The 13,618-nt window shown below is 66.8% G+C and overlaps 4 protein-coding genes across 4 annotated transcripts in view; 3 read left to right on the top strand and 1 right to left on the bottom strand.

The window, feature by feature from the left end:
* CHLNCDRAFT_133105 (hypothetical protein) overlaps positions 1-1,913 on the top strand; it is a gene marked incomplete at both ends in the record, with an annotated part of 3,396 nt that extends 1,483 nt beyond the window's left edge. Inside the window, 5 exons of the mRNA XM_005852021.1 lie at positions 74-273; positions 553-634; positions 827-990; positions 1,229-1,404; positions 1,613-1,913. Of these exons, the coding sequence (XP_005852083.1) occupies positions 74-273; positions 553-634; positions 827-990; positions 1,229-1,404; positions 1,613-1,913 (923 nt within the window). The remainder of the gene's footprint in view (positions 1-73; positions 274-552; positions 635-826; positions 991-1,228; positions 1,405-1,612) is intronic.
* Positions 1,914-3,942: 2,029 nt separating this feature from the next.
* Positions 3,943-6,945, top strand: CHLNCDRAFT_133103 (hypothetical protein; the record flags this gene model as incomplete). The annotated part of the gene is made up of 9 exons (XM_005852020.1): positions 3,943-3,993; positions 4,322-4,582; positions 4,841-4,975; positions 5,202-5,228; positions 5,462-5,617; positions 5,855-5,965; positions 6,113-6,179; positions 6,395-6,510; positions 6,745-6,945. 9 exons carry the CDS (start codon positions 3,943-3,945, stop codon positions 6,943-6,945), a joined length of 1,125 nt encoding a protein of 374 aa, XP_005852082.1.
* A 262-nt stretch (positions 6,946-7,207) lies between these two features.
* Positions 7,208-10,440, bottom strand: CHLNCDRAFT_133102 (hypothetical protein; the record flags this gene model as incomplete). Its single annotated transcript, XM_005851677.1, has 15 exons — positions 7,208-7,224; positions 7,353-7,422; positions 7,601-7,659; positions 7,777-7,886; positions 8,054-8,201; positions 8,379-8,460; positions 8,685-8,792; positions 8,928-9,005; positions 9,139-9,223; positions 9,409-9,500; positions 9,616-9,678; positions 9,799-9,855; positions 9,992-10,023; positions 10,158-10,216; positions 10,394-10,440. The coding sequence occupies 15 exons, from the start codon at positions 10,438-10,440 to the stop codon at positions 7,208-7,210; spliced, it is 1,107 nt and encodes a 368-aa protein (XP_005851739.1).
* A 2,746-nt stretch (positions 10,441-13,186) lies between these two features.
* Positions 13,187-13,618, top strand: part of CHLNCDRAFT_56485 (hypothetical protein) — a gene marked incomplete at its 5' end in the record, with an annotated part of 6,150 nt that continues 5,718 nt past the window's right edge. Inside the window, 2 exons of the mRNA XM_005852019.1 lie at positions 13,187-13,321; positions 13,568-13,598. Of these exons, the coding sequence (XP_005852081.1) occupies positions 13,187-13,321; positions 13,568-13,598 (166 nt within the window). The remainder of the gene's footprint in view (positions 13,322-13,567; positions 13,599-13,618) is intronic.

Here is a 13,618-nt window from a genome sequence, read left to right as displayed (position 1 = left end):
CCATCCATCCATCCTCACCCGCATTGCGCCCCGCCCTCCCCCCGCCGCCGACCCCACCCCACCCTCGCCGCAGGCCTCATCCAGCAGCTGCTGACCACCAGCGAGTGGGGCGCGCTGGACTACCTCATCGTCGACTTCCCGCCCGGTACCGGCGACATCCAGCTCACGCTGTGCCAGTCGGTGGCCTTCTCCGCCGCCGTCATCGTCACCACCCCGCAGAAGCTGGCCTTCATCGACGTGGCCAAGGGCATCCGCATGTTTGCCAAGCTCATGGTGGGGCCTGCCGGCCGAGGGGGCCCCTGCCGTGGGGTCCCCTGCCGTGGGGGCGGCTGCGTGGGCGGGCGCCGCCTGGTCTTGGCCGCCCGCCGCCTGGGCGCTTGCGTCGCCTGGTGGTCTCTGCCAGCATGCCTCTTAGGCTGCGCTGGGCTGGGCGCCTGCCTGGCTTCTCCTCCTGCCCCCGGAATCCAGACCCGCCGCACCAGCGCATCCCCCATCACACACACATCCCCTACAAACACACACTCTCTCTCTGTCGCCAACTAACCGGTGCAGGTGCCGTGCGTGGCTGTTGTGGAGAACATGTCTTACTTTGACGCAGACGGCAAGCGCTACTTCCCGTTCGGCAAGGGCTCGGGTGCGCAGGCGCTGCGGGGCTTGGGGCTTGGGGCTTGGGATCGGCAGCTGGCTTGGGGGCGCCGGACACGCCGCGCGACCCCCGGCCCACAGCTGCATCGCCAGCAGCCAGCGCCTCCCAGCCTGGGTCCTGCTGTGGTGCTGCCTCTCCCCTGCCTGGGGCCCATCATCGAGCCCCTGCCCCCTGCCTCAGGCGAGCGCATCCAGCACGAGTTTGGGCTGCCCAACCTGGTGCGCTTCCCCATCGTGCCGGAGCTGTCGGCGGCGGGCGACGGCGGGCGGCCGGTGGTGGTGCAGGACCCGGCGGGGCCCACCTCGCAGGCCTTCCTGGAGCTGGGGGCGGCGGTGGTGCGCGAGGTGCGCGCCCGGGCGGGCGGGATGGGCACGGACGCGGCGGGCGGCGGTGTGGGATGCTTGGCTGTGTGTTACCGCTGAGCTGGCTTTTGGCGGTCCTGGGCAGCGCTTTGGCCGCCCTTGAGTGGCCATCAGTCGCGCAGGCCTGCAATTGCACCTCCAAATATGCACCCCCGGGACACCACACCCCCAAGACATCACATCCACCCCGACCTCCAACCACCCCAAACAACCTCCGCAGGTGGCCAAGCTGCGGCGCGTACCGCAGAACTGCGTGCGGTACGACCAGGAGCTGGGCGCGCTCGTGGTGCGCCTGCCCAACACCGAGGAGGACTTCTTGCTGGACCCCGCCACTGTGCGGCGCAACGACCAGTCTGCCGCCTCCATCAATGAGTGGACGGGGGAGCGCACGCTGAGGTGGGCTTGCGGGCGTGGGTGTTGGTGGGCGTGTGGGTGTGTGGGTGTTGCTGGGGGTGTACGCACGCATGGCCTCCAGCACTGCACCCAGTCGTGCACAATGCTGCTCCTGCTTCCCCACCTGAGCCCCCGCCTGCCTGCCTGCCCGCCTTGGATCCCAAGCATTAATTCCCCCTGCTCCCCTCCCACTGCTCGCCACCTGGCGCAGGGACAGCGACATCGCTGACGACATCCAGCCCGTGGGCGTGCAGCCGGTGGGAAACTACGCGGTGCAGATCAACTGGCAGGACGGCTTCAGCCAGATTGCGGCGTATGAGCTGCTGGACGCGCTGCCGCGGCTCAGCCCCGACGACGCCCTCGCGCGGCAGCAGCTGCGGGCGCGCCTGGCGGGCATCGTGAGCGGCAGCGGCGGCAGCGGCGGCGAGCCCGAGGGCGGGCCCTCGGCCGCGCAGCAGATCCTGCAGAATGCGCAGGGGGCGCCCTCGGCTCAGAGCGCCCCCCAAAACTGAAACCCCAACCTGCGTTGACGATACTGACACCAAACTGCCCTTGCGCTTGCACCCCTGATTTATCTCCCCTGTGCTTGCTCTGCTCGCTTTGATTTCATGACGACCGATTTTGTGCCGCCCGCAGCCTGCAACCCGCTTCATTCCCATTGTCGCATCTTGAAGCCGATGCACGGCTGGCCACCACGACCAATCTCGGCGCCCTGGCCACCAGTCTGTGCTTGCCGGCCACGCCCGACACTCCCAAAGGGCGGCGCCACGCTGTACAACGCTACGGCGCAGCTCAGCAGGCCCCCAGATCTGGCCCTATCGTCTCATCACAGCCACAGCTGTATTGTCAGCCGTTTGCCCTCAACAGAGGCTCGCAAGCTCTCTTCCACGAGCCACCTCGTGAGGACTGCTGGTGGGAAGGCCACTGTTGGCCCAACCTGGTGGCTTGGGAGGGGGTGCTTCTGCCTGGGCCTGGTGCGGGCTGCTTCTTGCTGGAATTCGTGGTGCAAAGAGAGGACCTGGTCGCCCTTCGACCACAGAAGTCGAACTGAGGGCAGTGGAGCAGCTGTGCATTGAGGGAGGGAGGGACCTTGGCACCCCAGGCAGCTTGGCTTGCGGAGGCTCCATGGCCTGTGGTCTGACGCCGCGTGTGCGCTTCAGCGGTACCGTCGCACAACAGCGGGACCGCCCGACGGAGACGGACTGCGCTCCGCCAACGTCCCTGATTTTATTCTGCGCGCCCCTGGCTCCCCTCCCCCCGCAGGTCGACATGGATGCAGGGCCTAGGGTCTTTCCGCCCTACGGGAGTGCTCGGCTGCAGCCTGCCAAACGGCTGCCGGCAGTGGGGTCGCGCTATGGGACGCTGTTCTTCATCGGTGTGGTGTGGGGGCTCCAGCTCGCCAGGGTGCATGCTCCTCCCTGCGAGCAATGCTACTTTGTCATCCCCGCCGACAGCTGGCGGGCGGTGTGCATCCCCGCCGTGGCGGGGGTGGCCTTAACAGCTGGCCCCGACCTGCTGAAGCGTGTGCGGTCGCGGACGGTGGCCCTGGCCGTCGCCTCTCTTCTGGCATCCGTGGCCCACACTGCCATCCGCTTCCCCCACAACTGCTTCCTGGCCATCGCGCCGCACGCCATAGTGCCCGCCGCGTCAGGCAAGTGGCGTATTGGTGCCGTGCCTGCCGCCAGATGGGCATGCACACCAGCTCTCATCGTGCGCTGGACGCGACATGCTGCCTGCCTGTGCAGTTCTGGCGCTGGTGCTGGCGTGTGTCCAGCTTGCCTCCTATGCTGAGGCCGCCGCAGCTGCTGCTGCGGGCGGGGTGGTGTGCATGTACATTGCAGCCGCCATGGCGCGTACCTCCTCGGCAGGCCTGCCAGCGCTACTGGCCATCCCGTCCGGCTGCGCTTGGGGAGTGTCCAAGTGGTTCATTGGGGAAGTGGACAGCCTGGGCGCCTTCTTCCTGCAGGATGCAGGTAAGGCGCCGCCTGGGCTGCCACCTCAGCAAGCGCCGCCTGGACAGCCCGTCGAGCTGCGCTGCCTTGAGGCAGCATGCTGCATGCGCTGTCCACTCCGCCTCCCCACACACCCCTTGCGCTATTGCGTTTCCACAGAGGCCACCGGTGGTGTGGACCTGGCGCCAGCGGGCGACGACGCCATCGCTGCTGATGACTGATGGTCGGGTGCGCGCCATCTCGGTTCCTGCCAGCGTTGGTTGGAGCATGGAAGCAGCATCGCCAGGCAGGCACGAGCGTCTCCAGCGCTGAGCCAGTCATCAGCGCTGAGCCACCCCGGTCAGCTGACTGCTCCCACGCTGTGCTGCTTGTGCCCCTCAGTACGCGCGCTCCCTGTGGCCTGGCGTGCATACATACCCATCCATAAACCCTGCTTACTTGAAACCTTGGACCTGTCGCCCAATCCTGGACTCCTCTGCCGCGCTGCTGAAACAACTCCCGCCTGGCATGGGCCAGTCTGTGTTTGGCAGACACTTTAGTTCATGAACTGGGAACGAATCTGCACACCATTACAGGCAATGCTCTCTGCATGCAACCCTCTGTGCAGGGCAACGCCGCCGCCGCCGCCTTGCGGGACGGTGTGTGTACTGCACCACCCCTACTGAAGAGCGGTGCTCCGGCGGCTGATAAAACTGCGATCGCTATTGCCACCAACGGTGCTCCATCGAGGCTCACCGCGCTCCTTGCTGCCGAGCAGCTTCTGGCACGCAATCACCTGCCCCGGCGGTCAGTTGTGCACTGCAGTGGGGTTGTCGATCGCTTGCGCAGGCCCTGGGTTGCGCCGCGAGCCACCCGCCTGCTGCCGCCTCACCCCTGCCTGGTGCCGCACTCCGCCGGCCGCCGCCGCCACCTGTGCAGAGCCCCCTTGAGCCGGTCAGCACAGGCCGATCCCGTGCGCCATGTCGGAGTACGCCGACCCCGCCGACCAGCTGGAGCCCACGCTGCAGAATGTGCTGGACCAGACCAGCCTCAAGTGGATCTTCGTGGGCGGCAAGGGCGGCGTGGGCAAGACGACGTGCTCGTGCAGCCTGGCCACGCAGCTGGCGGGGGTGCGGGACAGCGTGCTCATCATCTCCACTGACCCAGCCCACAACCTGTCAGACGCCTTCCGCCAGAAGTTCAGCAAGGCGCCCTCCCTGGTCAACGGCTTCACCAACCTGTATGCCATGGTGAGAGCGAGGGCGGTGGTGTGTGTGTGCGCTGTGCGGGCGTGGTGTACGTGTGTGGTGGGTCATCAGAGGAGACCACGCTCCACCACGCACACATGACACATCATGCTGCCCTCCTAGACGCACCACCACCACCACCACCAGCAGCAGTAATCGTGCCGCAGCGCAGCAGCACCTGATGCGCCAGCCGGCCCCGCCGCGCCCGACCCTTGCCTCCGCTCCCCCGCCCCCCCCCCCTGCTGTGGCCGCCGCGCCCAGGAGGTGGACCCCACGCCCGACCTGAGCGAGGTGGAGGGGCTGGGGCTGGAGGAGCAGGGCGGCTTCCTGGCAGACATCTCCACTTCCATCCCAGGCATCGACGAGGCCATGAGCTTTGCGGAAGTGATGAAGCAGGTGCGCTGGGCCCCCTCCTGCTGCTGCTGCTGCCGGGCCCTGCTCCGCCGGCACACTGCTGCTGGCTGCTTGGTGCTCCTGGCGCGCGTGCGTGGCGGCGCCGCTCAGACCCTGACGCCACGGGCGCTGCGTGCTGCCCCCGCCTGCTGCTGCACAGCCGAATGCCTGTTGCCCCTGCTGACCACCTTGCTGGCGCCTGTGCTTGGCTGGGCTGCCTTGGGTGCAGGTCCAGTCCTTCGACTATAGCTGCATCGTGTTTGACACGGCGCCCACAGGCCACACGCTGCGCCTGCTACAGGCAAGCCCGAGCTGGCCTGCTGCCGGTGGCCGCTCCTGCTGCTGTTCCTATTCGAATATCCAGCTGGCGCCCTTCGCTCGCCCAGGCGGCACCTCCCTCCGCTGCTCTTGGCCCCGCCCCTGTCGTTCTGCTGCTGCCACCGCTGCAAATGTAGTGCCGCTGCTCCCCTTGCCTCGCCCTGCCCGCAGTTCCCCACCACCCTTGAGAAGGGGCTGAACAAGCTGATGAGCCTGAAGGACAGCTTTGGCGGCATGGTCAGCCAGGTGTCGCGCATGCTGGGCCCCACCGCGCCCGGTGGGGACGACATGGTGGACCAGCTGCTGGGCAAGGTGGACCAGCTCAAGGTGAGGGCTTGACTCAAGAGGGGTGGGTGGGCGACAGGGGGCCCCAGCGTGTGGCTGGGTTTGGACAGAGATGACGGAGGGGGCGGTCGCGTGCTGCATCTCCTGTCGCTCGGACCTCATTTCGGACCTCATTCGCCCAACATTACACGCGCCGCACACACATTGTGATCCACCGCGGGCGTGCCCCGCCCTGACTGGTGCACACGTTCGCCGCCGCCCCCACCCCTCCTGCCGCAGTGCGTGGTGGAGGAGGTGAACGCCCAGTTCAAAAACGACGAGCTGACCACGTTTGTGTGCGTCTGCATCCCGGAGTTCCTGTCGCTGTACGAGACGGAGCGCCTGATTCAGGTGGGGATCGCATGGGGCCGTGCCGGGGAGCTGGACGGGCAGGGAGGGCCACGCCTCACGGCGGTGGCTGTGGCCAATGCGCGGCCCTTCTCTGGTGGGCCCCTGCCTGTCCCTGCCCTGCCTGAAGCACTATGCGCTGCCCTGCAGGAGCTGGCCAAGTTTGAGATTGACAGCCGCAACATCGTGATCAACCAGGTCATCTTCCCAGAGGAGGGTGAGTGAAGCTGGTAGAGCAGGGCGTCTCCTCCCCGCACCTGCCAGCTTGTCCAGCCGCAATGGGCCTCTCCTCCTCCAGCTGCTCCCCTTTGCCGCTCCTAGACCAAGCCCTGCTGCCACGCTTGCCCTGCGCCTCTCCAAGCTCACTACTCTGCCCAGCCGCCGGCCCCTCACCTCCCCTCGCCCCACCCTCTCCTGCCCGCTCACCTGCAGCGGGCAGCAGCCGCCTGCTGGCTGCGCGTGTGCGCATGCAGCAGAAGTACTTGGACCAGTTTTACGACCTTTACGAGGACTTCCACATCGTGAAGCTGCCGCTGCTGGAGGAGGAGGTGGGTGGGAGGGGAGGGTGGGAGATGGGTGTTGTGAGGCGGACGGGTAGGTGGGACGCCTGCCTGCCTGTCTGGTGCTGGGGGAGGTGGAGCCGGTGGGCTGCCAGCTGCTGGCAGGGAGGGTGGGTGGGTGGCCTGCGGCCCGCCTCCTGTTGCTGCACTCAGGCGCCGTGCCGCTGCCCGCTGAAGCGGCCTCGAGCGCTATCCTGCCTGCTGTGCTCCTGCTTCCTGCAGGTGCGGGGCCCGGAGGCCATTCGCGCCTTTTCGCAGCACCTGATGCGGCCGTACCAGCCGCCCGCCGCAGCGCAGCAGGCGGCCGACGGCGGCAGCGCCGGCGGCAGCAACAGCCTACTAGAGGAGCTGCGGCGGCAGGTGGAGGCGCAGCAACAAAAGATTGCGGAGCTGGAGGCGCAGCTGAAGGCGGCGGGCAAGTAGGGGCGAGCTGGGGAGGCTGCTTGGCTTGCACGCATAGTGCCACAATTATGACGTGCGCTGGACACTGTGCTGCTCCAGTATAGTGTGAGTTTACACAGATAAAGAATGGGATCGGGTTAGGGGGACAAAATGATCAGCAGCACCGCATAAAAACAGTTACTGGAATGATGGAAGAGCTGGGCAACAGGTGGTGGCGCCCGGCCAATGAAACTGAGCTGTTGTCTATGTGGCGGTGCCAGCAGTGCGCAGTTTCCGCGGGGCATCACATGATGATGGTTCCTGCAGCAGCCACGCATCGTAGGCATACTGTGGGCCACAGCGCGCGTGGGTGCAGCAGTACACCGCCGGCGCCAGCATCCTGCATCCAAGCTGGCACCGCCAGCAGCCTTGGCACAGGCCACGCCCACCTGGCTCCAGGATTGAGTCCTTGATGTCCTTGTGCGGCAGTACAATGGCACCGTTGAGGTACACCTCATCCTGCGGGGCAGTCCGGGGCGGAAGATAAAGGGACACACCGGTGAACAGGTAGAGGGCACACGAGCAGAGGGCAACTAGGTGTGTAGGCGGTGGAGCTGCTGCTGCTGCAGGCTGGCCAGGATGGAGAAGGGCAGGGGAGTGGCACAGAACACCCAAGTCGTGCTGCCGCCCGCCGCACCTTGATGAACACATCCTCCCCAATCACCGCCTTGTTCTCAATCCGCGCCCAGCTGCCGACTGCAGGCGCAGGGTAGGGGTGGGGGGCCATCCAGGCGTGCCGGTTACTTCGTCAACGAGCACATGTACGGCGGCATGCAGCTCGCGGAAGGTCTGGCCCGCCTCGCCCTCGCTCACTCTTGCTGCTCCAGCCGATGATGCTGTCCGCCACGCGGGCAAAGTTCTTGATGGTCACGCGGTTCAGGATCACGCAGTTGGACAGCCGCACGCCGTCGCCAATCTCGCAGCTGCGGGTGGGGTAGGAGGGGCGCGGGTGAGGAGAGGAAGGATGAAGAGGAGGGGCACCGCAGAGTAAGGGGTGCGTGTGTCTGTGTCTGTGAGCAAAGCCAGGTAGGCCAGACGGCGATGGCAGGCTGGGGAGATGACAGGGCAAGGAACCCTGCCAGCCACTCACAACTTGCCGATGGCCACATTTGGGCCGATGAGGCAGTCCTTGCCGATCTTGGCGGTGGAATCGATGATGGCGTTGCCGCTGATGTGGCTGCCCTCTGCCAGCGTGTCGGGCGCCTTTTCCCGCACCGCGGCCAGGTGCAGCGCCAAGCCTGCAGCAAGGGGCCGGGGGCGGGGGAGTGGGCGTCCGGGGCGGGGAGGCAAGCAGAGGGAGTGGTGGCGCCGACTGAGTGGAGACAGTCATGAGGCATGCAAGCTGCGGCTCCCGTGCCGCGTCCCGTGCGCTCCCGATCCCGCCCCGCTGCACACCACACACATCCGCACCACACCTGTGAGGTAGTCCTTGGGCTGCCCCACATCCATCCAGTACCCCTCCAGCTCCACGGCGTACAGCTGCCCGTCAGCCGCCACCTGCGGGGGGCACAGGCAGGCACCAAACAGCGCGGGGGCACAGTTGGCGAGGGCTTGGCAGGGCGCTGCAGCCCGGCAAAAGGAGACGGGCACTGCTGCGGGGAGGCGCCCGACAGAAACCCTGGGGGCCAGAAGCCCTGCCATGTAAGTGCCGCCCCATGATGGCGTTCCTTGGCGCTCCTCCCGGGCCCCAAGCTGCCGCTCCTCCCCGGCCTGCTGGTCACCTTGGGGAAGATCTCCTTCTCGATGCTGGTGGGGCGGGGCTCGATGCGGTCCAGGATCTTGGGCGACAGGCAGTAGATGCCCGCGTTGATCTTGTCGCCCACAAACACCTGCGGGGCAGGGGCAGTCGGGGGGTGGGCCGTCGGGAGGAAAGCGCTCGCTGGCAAGGGCGCAGCGTGTGGGGCACAGGCACCCTCCGGCAGTGGTAGCCAGACGCCACGGCAGAAGCCCTGCCCCTCCCTCACCTGCGGCTTCTCCACAAACCGCTCCACCTTGTTCTGATCGTCCATCACCACCACGCCGTACTTGGAGGGGTCAGAGACCTGCGGCAGAGGGGTTGTCAGGGGGCCCGTGGGCGCGTGTGGACGTGCATGTGCATCCTATGGGTGTGTGAGCATCCTATGTGTGTGGCCACAGCGCGGGGCAGGCGCCCCACCAAGGGGACAGGGGCCCCACCTTGGTCACTAGGATTGTGGCCTCCGCCCCGGTGCGTAGGTGCGCCTCCATCATTTGCTTCATGGGGTACCCGCACACCACATCGCTGCGCAGCAGCACGGGGGTGGGCGCAGGGGAGGCGGTTTTGTTTTAGAGCGGGCCCTGCCGGCAGCTGCGGCTGCCAGCCTGGCCTTGGGCCCCCGCCCCTGCGTCACGCCATCCTTCCATCCCGCGGCTCACAGCCTGGGGGCGGCCGCCTCAGCATGCATGCACCCGGCGGCGGGCGGGCACCTATTGAGCACGAAGAAGGGCACGCCCTCGTCGTTGTGGAGGATGTCACGCGCCAGCGCCAGCGGCCCCGCCGTGCCCATCGGCTCGGGCTCCTGTGCCCGGGGGAGGCGTGGGGACAGGGCGCCGGTAAGCGGGCAGAGCCACGCAGGCGGCGGGGGCGCTGTGCTGTGCCGTGCCAAGGCGGCCCGTGAAGGCCGTGCTTTCTACCTGTGAGCACGTGATCTTGATGCCCAGCTTCTCCTCCCACTCCTTGAGGAAGTCCATCATGACCTGCAGCACAGGCAGCCAGGCAGGCACATGACCGCAGGCAACAGGCAGGGAACGGCACGCCACGCAGGCAGGGCAGCGGCAGGAAGCGTGCGCTAGGAGGCGGCCACCTGCTGGACCCACCTGCGGCCTATAGTTGATTGCCAGCACCACCTCGTCGCACCCCGCCTCCTTGAGCGCCTGCAGCAGGCCCCAACAGGTGGAGCCGTTTGCGTGGCACGGCATCGCCCAGCTGCTTGCAGGCGGCGGCCAGCCGAAGTGCTCCAACAGCCACAGCGCAGGAGCCATGCCCAGACCGCCACCCTAGGCAGCGCACCTCAATCTGGTGCACAATCATGGGCCGGTTGGCTGCAAGCAGGGGACCGAGAAAGGGCATGGAGCCAGCGAAGCAGCTACGGCGAACAAGCTGGCAGCGGCAGGCACGCCCAGCTGTGCCCCAGCCCCGATGCTGCGGCACTAGGCCGGTAGGCAAGCAGGCGTACCAAAGTCGATGATGGGCTTGGGAACGGTGAGGGTGAGCGGGCGCAGGCGGGTGCCATACCTGCAGCGGGCGTCAGCGGCAGCGGCAGCGGCAGTCAGTCGGTCGGCTGCGCACGCTTCCCCCGCACGAGCGCTCCCCCCGGCACTTGATCGGAGGGTGATGCGCAGGGATCGTGCGCTCCCAGGCAGCGCGAGAACCAGCACCCTCCCGACCACGAGCGTCCGCTAGGGCCCCTACCCGCCAACCAGCACTAGGGCCTTGGGACGACGGGCGCCGTCGGCCATGGCTGCGCGCTGCTCCTGCTCGCAGGTGACCACGCCCAGGCAAGATGTGTCCGGTAAGTGGCGGGCCAGGCGTCCGAACAATGCGCACCAATACTAGAAGGCTGATTGAATGGAATCGCGCATTGCAGGGGGGGAGGTTGGCCGGACCAAGCCCCCCGCCCGGGCCAGCTCAGCCTCCTCTGTTCAATTGCCGAACGGGGCATGCAATCGCCGATAGGCAGCGATACAAATATGGGTGGACTTCCGGGGCGGGCCTGGATGCGACGAACACGGGTACCAAACAGTGCCGCCACCAGCCGCCCGCCGCCCGAGGCCGCCGCAAGGCACTGCAGGCCCTGGCGCCTGCCACTGTATCTCGCCCACTGACGCGTCTCTCTGGGAGTTTACACCTCCTGCTAACAATTTCCGTGTCCCATGCTGGCGCCGCCACTGCTCAGAGGTCCACCGAGCGTGACGCCAGGCCGCCAGCCACGGTGTAGCCGGTGCGAGCCGCCCAGGCATGGTATTGCTTGTGGCTCACGCCTCCCATGAAAATGCGCATTCCCAGCAGCTGCTCCGCGGCGGCGTGGATGTCGGGGCCGTGCAACAGCGCCTGCCGCCGCTCGGCGCTCAGCTGCTGCAGGGGTGCCGTGGCCGCCGCCGCCGCTGTCGCCGCCGCCGCCGCCGCCTGCTGCAGCACCTCGGCGCTGCCGGCTGCCTGCTGCTGCTGCCCCTCTTGCTGCGGTAGCGGTGGCCCAGCGACCGCCCCTGCTGCTATTGCTGCAACTGCGGGTGACAACTGCCAGGAAGCGGCTGCCGCAGAGCCCAGGTGCGGTGGGCTGCCCTCTGCCCTCACAGTGCCGGAGCAGGGCAGAGTAAAAGCCCAGATCTCCGTCCCGGGCGGTGGCGGCATACACGCCATACAGGTGCAGGTGGGGCAGGCTGCCCGGCTCTATGTACCGCCCATAGTACCGCACCTTCCTGCAGCAGCGTACCGGCACACCGGGTTCACGCTTGGCCAGCGCTGGCGGAAGGCGAGCAGAGCCATGTCGAGGCAGCGCGGGCTGCACCCCCGCACAGCCGCAGAGCATGCATTGCATTGCATGGCCTTGCTCCTTCCCACTGCTGCCTTCCCCCAGCCGTCCCCTGCCCACTCACTTCTTGGTGGCGGTGCTGAAGGCAGACACATGCTGCTCAAAGACGTGAGCCACGCTGTAGCCGCGCAGGTAGGCGGGGCCGCGCTCGCCCAGCCACAGGCGTCGCAACGCGTACCGCACGAACTCCAGACCGTACTGCAGGCCGCCCAGGAAGCCACAGGCCGGGGGAGAACATGGCTGGGTTGGGGATACCAGCATCATCACAACCCTGCGGTGCCCCAAGGCAAAGCAGCAGCCAGGCCTTACCCAGATGGCTCTAGGCGCGCCCCGCTTCTTGTTACGGGATCCAAAGTCGTAAACCAGGCAGCTGCGCAGCAGCAAAGGTCGTATAGGTGGGCGGGCCGACGTCATGCGCCCACACCGCCCACACAGCCCACAGCCCCACATAAGGCGATTACAGCGCCCACAGAGCCACATGCGCCACACAGACGCACCACTGCCCCAGCGCCAGCCGCATCAGCAGGTCGCCGTCAAGGTCGTTGATGAGTGCCTCAAACTGCTGCTGCTCACAGCGTGTGCTGGGCAGGCGCAGGAATTGGTAGGGCAGGCCCAGGGCCTGCAGCCGCGGCAGCGCCTCTATACCGTTGGTGAGGTTGACGAAGTGGCAGCACGCTGCCAGTGGGGGCAGCTGCACCTCCTCCACACACTGCGGCAGGGGCCAGGCGGGAGGTTAGTATTTCGTGCACCAGCGTCTTAGCGGAGCAGCAACAGCAGCAGCGGCAGGCCCACCCGTCTGTCCGGGAAGAAGGCAAGGGTGGGCGGGGTGGCGGCTGCAGGTGGGGGGCCCGTCGCCGCCGCTGGCGCCCCCTCTACAGCAGCTGCGGCTGCGTGCACTCTTCGTCTGCGCCTTCCGCAGGCTGTGTGTTCCCTACGCGAGCGGTGGTGAGCGGGGCGTGCGAGGCTGGGGCATGGCAGTGCGTAGACTACGCTCATAATGGAGCACGAAGCAAGGAAACGAGCGGGAAGTGCATTGCATGCCTTTTCATGGCCGGTGAAGTGGCGGCTGCTTTGCCCGCTGTGGGTCAGTGCCGCCTCGCTGAGGGAGTGTTACCAGCAGAGGCAGTCCAACTTATTACATGTCCATGCTGGTCAGTACTTCAGACTGTCATGGTCGTGGCGAACGTTGCTGTGGGCGGATCAAGCTCGCAACTCGCTGCCGCCCGCTGCTGTTGCGGTAACGCCCAGCGTGGCGGGCATCTGTTCTACCTGCACAAGTTGCCTGGATGCAGCACCTGCTAGGATGATTACACATATCCACGAGCTCAGCCACTGCAGTGATGCAGCAGTGATAAAATGCTGTGCCGCCTAGCCAATTCAGCCTGTGTGTTAAGTGTTGGGTACGAGCGGCCCAAGATACTGTGCCACAGAAACGGAGGGAGGGGCTGCAGTCCAACCTGATGTTGCAGCGCTACTCCTACTCCAGCTGGCGCCCGTGCGCATCCGGCAGTTCATGTGATGCATTGGGCTGATGCATTGGGCAAGGCCGGGGGAGCCGCCGGGGCGCAAGGAGGCCGCCAGCCTGTCGACTCTTACTTCATCAGGGAAACAGCGGGGCTCCTCCCTTACGATCTTGACACCCACCCCGTGTTATCATGGCGACTCCATAGGAGATGGCGCTGCGCCGGCCCGCCAGGCGGGGTGGCCTAAAAACAGCGGCTGTGACACTTGCGATCGTTCTGGTTCTGGGATGCATCGCGCTTTTGTATTCAGCGAGCGACAGCGCGCACACAGACGCGCCGCGCAAGGTCGGTGTCTGCTGGGGTTTGCGGCTGCAGAGCGCTGTGCTCAAAACAGATGCGCTGCTGCCACGCCTTGCCCTCCCTGGCCGCCTTCCTCGGCCAGGCCAGGCAGGGCCGGCTGGCCCGGTTTGCCGACCGGTGCCATGAGGAGCATGCTGCTGCCCTGGCACAGTGACTCCCTCGGTTCCCTTGAGTAGGGCCCAGGCATCTTTTGCCCGGCCTTGGCTCCCGACCCACCCCCTCCCCCCGCAGGTAAGAGCAGCGTCAGCGTCAGCAAGCAACGGTCAGCGGCAGCCCCACCAC

This window comes from Chlorella variabilis (assembly GCF_000147415.1).
Source record: "Chlorella variabilis unplaced genomic scaffold CHLNCscaffold_1, whole genome shotgun sequence".
Taxonomy (NCBI): Eukaryota; Viridiplantae; Chlorophyta; class Trebouxiophyceae; order Chlorellales; family Chlorellaceae; genus Chlorella; species Chlorella variabilis.
This window is presented reverse-complemented; position numbering and strand designations above follow the sequence as displayed.